The sequence below is a fragment of the Gracilinanus agilis genome, chromosome 3, assembly GCF_016433145.1.
Source record: "Gracilinanus agilis isolate LMUSP501 chromosome 3, AgileGrace, whole genome shotgun sequence".
Taxonomy (NCBI): domain Eukaryota; kingdom Metazoa; phylum Chordata; class Mammalia; order Didelphimorphia; family Didelphidae; genus Gracilinanus; species Gracilinanus agilis.
The window spans coordinates 195,944,965-195,954,490 of NC_058132.1; the positions used below are offsets into that span (position 1 = coordinate 195,944,965).

Sequence of the window (9,526 nt, forward strand, 5' to 3'; positions counted from 1 at the left end):
TCCCTCTCCTTCTCTCTTTCCTTCTCTCTTTTCCCCTCTCTCCCCCTCTATCTCTCCTTCTCTCTCCTCTTCTCCTCTCTCTTCCCCGTCTCTCCTTCTCTCCCCCCTCTGTCTCCCTCTGTCTCCCTCTTCCCCTCTCTCTCCTTCTCTTAGTCTCTCTCCTTTCTTCCTCTGTCTCTCTTCTTTCTCTTTTTCAGTCTATTCTTTTTTGTTTCCTGACTTTGCCTCTCTCCTAAAATTACTTAGTATTTTCACTATGCATACATGATATATCCCCACCTATCACCCCTTGTAAAATGTAAGCTTCTTGAGGGCAGGGATAATTTTTTTTTTGTAGCCTGTAAACTTTATAAATGTTTGTTGAACTAAATTGAATTAACTTTCAGAGAGACCCTTATAGGACAAGTAATAATGATATTCATTGGCATAATTCTTTGAAGTGTGTACCATGCTTTCCTCATAACTTTGTGAGGTTGCTATTGTAAATAAATATTATACCTAACTTACAGATTAGGAAACTGAATCTCATAGACATTAAGTGACTTTCCCAGGGCCATATGCTAGTAAATATTATAAAAAGCAAATGAGGCGATGTATGCAAAGAGTGTTGCAAAGCAACATATAAATTTGAGCTGTGGAATGTGCTCATCTGGAATGAGGAAATGTGTTCAGTTTTTCATCAGCAGCTGCTGCCTAAAACACCTGCAGGCCTGGCTGACCTCATGAAGAACAGACCCAGTTTTTTCCCCTCTGTCAATAATATTGGTTTGCCACCTTCTAGAAACCCAGAATCCCCTTGTGACTACAAAGAGCTCCCAATCACGGAACCATAGAGGCAGAGCTGGAAGGGACCTTGGAGGTTCTCTGGGCTAATCCTCTCATTTTATTCGAAGAGGTTAAGTGATTTCCCAGGGTTGCATAGGTAGCAAGTGGGAAAGCTGGGATTTGAATCAAAGTCTTCTGTGTCTAGATTCTGTGATCTTTCCACAGCACCACAGTCTCTTAATACAGATTCACAGAATTGTAAGATTGAAAGGGACATCAGAAGCCACTTACGGCAATCCAGTATCTCAAGAATTTCCTTTATAAGAGGTTCAAAAGGGGAAGAGCATGCCATGAGAAGTAGAAGGTTCCCTCTCTTTGGAAGTTATGAAGCAAAGGCTGGAGGACCACTTGTAAGGTAGGTTATAGAAGAGATTCCTTCCATGTGTGGGTTGACCTTGATGGCTGATGAGGTCTCTTCCAATTCTCCAGTTCAGGTTCTGGTTATCCAGGCTTTGCTTCAAGACCACTAGCGAACTCTACTCTTTTTATTTTTATTAGTTTTATTTTATTTTTTAAAAAAATCTTTACCTTCTGTTTTTGAATTGATACTAAGTATTGGTTCTAAGGCAGGAGAGCAGTAAGGGCTGGGCAATTGGGGTTAAGTGACTTGTCCAGGGTCACATAGCTAGGAAGTGTCTGAGGCCAATTTGAACCAGGACCTCCTGTGTCTAGGTCTGACACTCTATCCACTGAGCTGCTTAGCTACCCTTGTGCTTACTACTTTTAGAGATGGCATGTTTTTCTTTTTGTTGTTGGTCAGGCGCTCAGTCATGTCTGACTCTTCGTGACCCCATAGCATCCCAGACTCTTCTATCCTCTACCTTCTTTCTAAGGCTGTCCAAGTTCATGCTTGTGGCTTCCATGACATTATCCATCTTAACTTCTGCTGTCCCCTTCTCCTTTTGCCTTCAATCTTTCTCAACATCAAGGTCTTTTTCAATGAGTCTTGTCTTTTCATTATGTGGTCAAAATATTTAAGTTTAAACTTCAGTATGTGACTTTCCCATGAATAGTCTGGATTAATTTCTTTAAGTATTTACTAATTTAATCTCCCTAGGTAAGTCTAATTTTTTGGAAATTTTGTTTCATTATTTGTATATGTATCCCCAGTGCCAGGAATATAGTAGGTGCTTAATAAATTCTGTTTTATTGATTGATTATACCCAAATGGATCTGCAACTTTTTTCCTTTTTCCCATTTCCCACCAATTACTCCAAGTTCTACTCATTCAGGCCAAACAGAGGAAATCTAATCCTTCTTGTGCGTGACAGCTCATCAAATACCTGCAGAAAGCTAGCTTGTTTTTCTGAACCTTTTCACCTTTAGGCAAAACATCTCCAGCTCCTACAGCTGTTCCACATTCGCATGGCCTTTAACATGGCCTTCATTCGCAGGAAGCCCCTTTCAACCTTACAATTCTATGAATCTATATTAAGGTTTGGTAACAGCGTGGTAACAGCATCTCGACCTCATAGAGATGCTGAGAGGATCAAGTGAGATTATGCACTTAAAAGACCTTGTGAACCTCAGACAAAATTTGTAGTAACTCTAAGATTGCATCAACTCTTCTTGACCTGCCTTATCATACAACTGACTTATTTGGAGTCCACTCAAAAACCCCAGATCTTATTTTTTATGACCTGCAAATGAACTGACAGTGTGATAAGGGAGGCCAAAAAGAAGTTGATGCAACCCCAAGAGTTAATATGAGGTCTATACTGCGTGTATATAGTGGTCCCCCCATCTTGTGTTCGTGAGGTTGATTTCTTGAACACAAATATAAGGCTTTATGTTTGTTCCCATTAAATTTCATCTGATTCAATTCAGCCCACAGCTGTAATGAGTCAAGCTCTTTTTGATTCCTGACTTTGTCATCCTGTATATTAGTTGATTCTCCCATGTATCATCCACACATTGGTAAGTATGGCATCGTGCTTTTATTTGAGCATGGATAAAAATGGGAAACATCATGGGGCCAAGCACAGATTTCTGGGGCGTTCTCCTGGAGGCTTCCTTTCAAGTTAACAGAGCAATATTAGTGACTGCTACTTTTTGGTGTGACCATTTGACCAGCTCTAAAAAAGCTTTGTTGTTGTTGTTGAGTCATTTCAATCATGTCCAACTCTTCATGACTCCATTTGGGGTATTTCTTGGCAAAGAAAGATACTAGAAAGGGTCTGCCATTTTCTTTTCTAGCTTATATTAGATAAGGAAACTGAGGCAAACAGGGTTAAGTGACTTGCCCAGGGTCACGCAGATAGTAAATGTTTGAGGCCAGATTTGAACTCGGGCAGATAAGTCTTCTTGATTACAAGCTCAGTGCTCTATCCACTGTGCCCACAAACTGCCCCAAACAACAACAAAAATTCAACCACCTCTAAGTCCATCTAATTATTCTGGTCTAGCCTACATCTCTCCCTCTTGTTCATAAGAATAGCATAAGAAGTTTAAAATCTCAGAAAATTCTCTCTGCAGCATCTTCCCGAATGCCCTAAGTACTGTCTGTGGGGGATTGGGGCAGAAATCTGGCAGGCATAGAACAAGGGTCTCCCAGAGCATGCTTACCCTACTGGGACCAGGTGGTGTGTGAGAATTTCTCATTTCCCTTGTATGGTGGATGCCCTGTGGTGGCTGAGTGTCCTGGGGATTGAAGAGGAGGAGGTCTGACACTCTATCCTATAATACCTACCACTTTCCTCTTGTTCACTGGGAAACTCCCATTGGATTTCACGATAATAGTGCAGAGCTTCATATCATCAGGGTGAGTGCATTTGTCCTGTGGGGAGAAAGCCAGGAGAGGTCACAGGGACAGTGGAGTGGGACAGCTGGGTGAGGAAAAAATAATAATAGCTGGCGTTTACAGAAAAGCAGCTTAAGTAACACAGTGGATAGAGTGCCAACCTGGAGTCAGGAAAACTTGAATTCAAATATGACCTCAAACATTCCTAGCTGTGTGACCCTGGGCAAATCACTTAACCCTGTTTGCCTCAGTTTCCTTATCTGTAATATGAGCTGGAAAAGAAAATGGCAAACCCTTCTAGTATCTTTGCCAAGAAATACCCCAAATGGAGTCATGAAGAGTTGGACATGATTGAAATGACTAAACAACAATAAAAAAGTATTTACATTCTGCCTAAAGGTTTTCAAAAAGTTTTATATTATTTGACTTTATAGAAATTCTATCAGGTAGGAGCCATTACTAGCCCTTTTTGATTGATGAGGAAACAGCCCAAGGGAGGTTTAGTCATTTGCCCATCATCACACAGGTAGTAAGAGACTTCCTGTCACCAAGGCGAGCGCTCTGTCCACTTTACCACCTTGCTGTTATTTTCAAAAGGGCAGGGAAGCCTGATGGACAGTGAATCCAAGAGAGGGTAGTCAGAGAAAGTAGAAGGAAAGAAGCTGAGAGATAGGGTAATTAAGAATGATGAGACAGGAAAATAAGAGGGGAGGAGAAAAGAGGTCAGAAAAAAAGCTCAAAAGGAAGGAAGAAGCAAAGGGCTTAGAATAGCACTCAATGTATTAATTAGGTGACACTTAAACTTTTGTTGAATTAAATTTTTAAAAATATATAAATGCCTGTATAAATGCACATATACATATATGTACATATACACATACATACATATGAAGGAAGGGGCTAGAAGGGAGAAGGAGAAAAGTTGCCAGAGAGGTCGGCCTTCCAAGGTAGGAAGTTGAAGAAGGTGTGTGTGTGTGTGTGTGTGTGTGTGTGTGTGTGTGTGTGTGTGTGTGTGTGTGTGTGTGTTAGGGGATTGGGGTAGATCAGAGAAACCAGAGATAGGGATGGAAGAGAAGGGTTTAGAAGAAGTAAAAATCACAGGAAAGGGAGGTTGAGGCAGAAACAGGTAAGAAGCAAGGAGATTGAATGGGAGAAAGATGATAGGGATAGGCGGGACAGAAAACCAAATTAGGGGGAAAGAGCAAAGAGATTAGACGAAGTAATGGGGAGAAGGAGTATCTTCAAAATATGCAAGGGACCTAAGGTGAAGAATAGGAGGGCCACTTTAAGATCAAAACAATAATATAAAAACTTTCCAGGGATAAAGGCAGGTGGATTAAAAGTCCCTACAAACTCACCTCTAAAATTATAGGTTCATAAAGTGAGAGCTAGGTGGGACTTTAGTCATGAAGTTTCTAACCCTTCATTTACAGATGGAGAAACTGAGGCCCAGAGAAGTTAATTGGTTCTCATACCAGTTCCGAACAAGACCATAACCACACTGAGGTATTAATCCTCAGCTATAAGTCCAGCACTCCCTTTAGACATTTCTGTATGTGTCCCATAACTATTCCTACTCTCTTAATACTACCAGATTCCAATCCATTGTCCCTATCACTGGATTCACTCCTAGGCAAACTCTTTCAGAACCCTTCAGGTCAGGCTTGATCATCCTTGTCCAGAAATATGGTTTGGACATCTGAGTGACTAAGACTATTTAAAGCCGTGGTTCCCAAACTTTTTTGGTCTACCGCCCCCTTTCCAGAAAAAAATATTACTTAGCGCCCCCTCTCACATACTATCACCACCCCCTTACAGTTATTCACCACCCCTAAATGCACCTGTGGCCATCATTGCCTCTTTGGATCCCTGCAGCACCCACCAGGGGGCGGTGGCACCCACTTTGGGAATCACCGATTTAAAGCATTCTACATGGCCCTGAATAGAAAAGGAGCCCAGGGCTGGAAGGAGGGATAACTTAGCTGAGTGAACTGGCACGAAGGCCTGGTAGAATGGGATAGAATTAGGAAATGCAGATGGAGAAAAGACCTTGAGTGGGGCCTGTGCATCAGATTCCACCCCCCGGCTGCTGCGCTTGGTGTTGACACGCTTCCGGCGCTTTCGAAGGACGATGTAAATCTGAACATAGACGAGCAGGGTGACGATGAAGGGTACGTAGAAGGAGACGATGGAGGAGTAGACAACAAAGGCAGGATTGGCAATGATGCACTCATTCTGATCTAGGGGAAATGAAAACAGAGAGGATTGTCAGTGGGGCCCAAACTCCTTAGCTGGGCATTGAAGGCCTCTCCACAGCCCAGCCCCATTCAACCTTTTTTCCCCGCTCTCCCCTCTGGGTTGGCCTTCTCACAGTTTCCCAACAGTCTATGGTCATTCGATCATTTGGAATTATTTCTTTGTTCCATCTTCCTAGCCAAATTTCTCCCATCCTCAAGTCCCACCTCCCCCATGAAACCTTTTCTAATAATCTCAGCCCCTGTTTATTCCTTTATTCTCTGAACTCCTTATAACTCATAGGTGGTACCCAACGTCAGCTCACTGCAAACAGGAATTGCTTGTGTAATAATAAATGCCTGCTGACTGATGGATTGATTGAATGATTAAGTACTTCACCACTTACTTAATACTTAGTCCTGTCCTTCCTTGCTCACTACTTGTCTCCTGTGAGTGAGAATCAAAGATATGGGAGGAACCTCAGAGGCCATTCAGTTCAACCCCACTTGGAGACCTGAAGATGAATACTCTCCTCGCCTCTGCTTGAAGTCTTTTACAGAGGGGGAATCTACTGCCTCTCAAAAAAGACAATTCTTCCTTTTGATAATTATAAAGGTTCAAAAATTGTTCCTTGAATGGAGTTGAAATCTTCCTCTTGCTACAGCTTTCCTCCATTTCTCTTTTATTCTGCTCTCTGAGACCAAGCAGACAGAACAAATCTAATCTTTGTTTGACCGAAGAGCCCTTCAGGTAGTTGGGGACAACTATCATATCCTGCCCTAAATCTTTCTCCAAAGCAAATATCCCAAGTTCCTTCAACCAGTTCCCTTATGGCACAATCTCTGGTCCCTTCAGACGTCTGGTTACTATCCTTAAATAACCTCGTATCCATAATTAAACCTCTCCAGGGCATGGAACATAGCTTACATTTCCATTGTGTTTCCCTCAACCACTGGCATAGGCTCAAGGCCCTCAAAAAGTCTCCATTATTACTTAGTTGAGTGCCTCCTAGATCCACCTGATTCCTTCTAGACCAAAGCCACAACCCCATCAAAAAAGGTCCTAAGGTAACAGCTCACCCCATGGCGTGTTCGGCACACCACGTGTGTAGGTGTATTAGGGACTAAGGGGCAGGGAGGGAGTCTGGGCCTGGGATTTTATTGGCATGAGGAAGTCCAGGGTTAGAAACTCCCTCCACAGAGGCAGACTAATAACTCTTTGATAACTGAGGATCTTAGTCATTTGGGGATCCAGAGTTAAGTGACTGCCTATGGTCAATATAGCCAGGATATTAGAATTATATTTTCATATGCTGTATTATTTTTATCCAGGGCCTTGAATTATAAGGGCTCAAAATCAGTTCCTATATATTAAGGAGAATTTGTATTCTCTTTGTCCTGAGGAATATGGTCCTTTCACAGACTCCAGCTAAAAGGAAATATTACCTGCAATGACACTTTTCCAGTGTATGTGCAAAACTTCTCCTGTTAGTTTGGGAAAGGGCTGAGGATCTGATGGAACATCTCCTAATTACCTGACTGACAACTAGAGATATCTTGAGACATTCAAGGGAGAAGCTAAACAATGACCTCTCCAAAATGCAAATAGATCCTGAGCTATCTGTTTGTCTTTGTTTCTGTTTCTGTTTGTTTCTGTTTGTCTCATGATGGACGAGAGTCATTTGACCATTATTAGGATGTCTTGACTGGTCAAATAATAAAGTATTTTAAATGAAGAAATACTGTCTGTCTATAAATTCAGTTGCTACACAAATAGCACCCTGAAAGCATGGGCATCCCCCTGCTCAGTATCTGAAAGACATCTTCATCCAAACTCATATAAGTGGGCCTACTAGGTGCACCAGGAAGACATGGCTGGCTTTACCTGTGTTGTTGAGCCCAAAGAGCAGAGGGCAGGAGATGGCGAAGGACAGAACCCAGACAACGGTGATCATGACGGTGACACGGCGCTTGGAGCTGTAGCGGGTGTTGTAGAGCATTGGCATAGCTACGGCTGTGTACCTAAAGTAGGGGTGAGAGAGTTATCAAAAGTGTCACTTTCTAATACCACCTAGCTTCTTCTTATTTATTTATTTATTTATTTACTAAAAAAAAAGCCTTCCTTTCCAACTTAGAATCAATATTGTGGCCTCAGATACTTTCTGGTTGTGTGATCCTGGGCAAGTCACTTAACCCCCATTGCCTAGCCTTTACTACTCTTCTGCCTTGGAACTAATACATAGTATTCATTCCAAGACAGAATGTAAGGGTTTCAAAAAAAAAAAAAAAGAATCAATTTTGTACATTGGTTCCAAGGGTTGAACAATGGAGATTAAGTGACTTGCCTAGGATCACACAGTTAGAAAGTATCTCAGACTAGATTTGAACCTAGGACCTCCTGTTTCTAGGCCTGTCTCTCCATCCACTGAGCCACCCAGCTGCCCCCTCTATCTTGCTTCTTGGATTACTCACTCACCCAGCCTTCAGGGCCCAATTCATGTCTTTCTTTTTCCACAAGATGGCTCCAGCCTGTGGTCTATGATCTTATGATCCATGGCAGACTCTCTCTTCTCCCAATAGAATGTAAGCTTTTTGAGAATAGAATTGTTTCATTTATTTTTTTTTGTCCTTACCCTTCAGCATAATGCCTATCATATTGCAGGCACTCAATAAATGTCTGCTTAGATGAAATGAATTATTTGTTTGAATCTTATGGAGAGTCCGGCACAGTGTTTAATTCAGTTGACATTTATTATATGATTACTATGTGATTGGGAAATAAAAAGAAAGATAAAGGAAAATGTAGCATCTGCCCTCAAGGAGCTCACATTTTAATGGGGAGTTGGCAAACAAATGAGTGTCCTGCTTCCTCTGTTAATTATTTCCCATTTGTCTTATATATAGTTTGCTTTGTATATATTTGTTTGCATGTTATTTTGCCCATTAGATTGTAAGTTCCTTGAGGGCAGGGACAGTCTTTTGCCTCTTTTTCTATCATCAGAGCTTAGCACAGTGCCTGGCACAAAGTAAGTACCTAATAAATGTTTCTTGATTGATTGATGGAAGTATATATATATATATATATATATATATATATATATATTCAATAGAGTATGAATGGAAGATAATCTCAGTGAGATGGTACTACCAGAAAAAGGTTTCTTATAAGAACTAGAATTTGAATTTGGTTTTGAAAGCAATGGAAGCCAGGAGGCAGAGGTGAGGAATATTCCAGCCATAGAAGAGAGCCAAGAACAAGTCTCCAAGTGAGGAGATAATAGAATATGAGAGATGAATAGTAAGACGTCCATTGTAGATGACTCAACAACATCTCAGAGTTCATAGTAGGCAATAAGATCTAAGAGGTCTGGAAAGGTAGAAAGGGGCCAGATTTTGAAGAGCTTAAATTTTTTAACACTTACCTTTCATCTTAGAATCAATACATACAAAACATAGAGCATGGTGCAGCTAGGTAGCTCAGTAGATTGAACAACAGGAAGTTCTGGATACCAAACTGGCCTCAGAAACTTCCTAGTTGTGTGACACTGGACAAGTCATTTAACCCCCATTGTCTAGCCTTTATGTCTTTTCTTCCTTGGAATCAATACCCAGTGTCAATTCTAAGACAGAAGGTAAGGAAAAGAAAGGAAGGAAGGAAGGAAGGAAGGAAGGAAGGAAGGAAGGAAGGAAGGAAGGAAGGAAGGAAGGAAGGAAGGAAGGAAGGAAG

At 41.5% G+C, this 9,526-nt stretch overlaps 1 protein-coding gene across 2 annotated transcripts in view; it reads right to left on the reverse strand.

Moving 5' to 3' along the window:
• DRD2 (dopamine receptor D2) overlaps nucleotides 1–9,526 on the reverse strand; it is a 35,211-nt gene that overhangs the window by 11,818 nt on the left and 13,867 nt on the right. The window contains exons 3-5 of one of the 2 annotated variants that reach the window (XM_044666326.1): nucleotides 7,685–7,821; nucleotides 5,615–5,805; nucleotides 3,515–3,601 (exon numbers count right to left, since the gene is read on the reverse strand). In XM_044666326.1, coding sequence (XP_044522261.1) covers nucleotides 3,515–3,601; nucleotides 5,615–5,805; nucleotides 7,685–7,821 — 415 coding nt within the window. The remainder of the gene's footprint in view (nucleotides 1–3,514; nucleotides 3,602–5,614; nucleotides 5,806–7,684; nucleotides 7,822–9,526) is intronic. The other variant, XM_044666325.1, reaches the window with a different exon arrangement.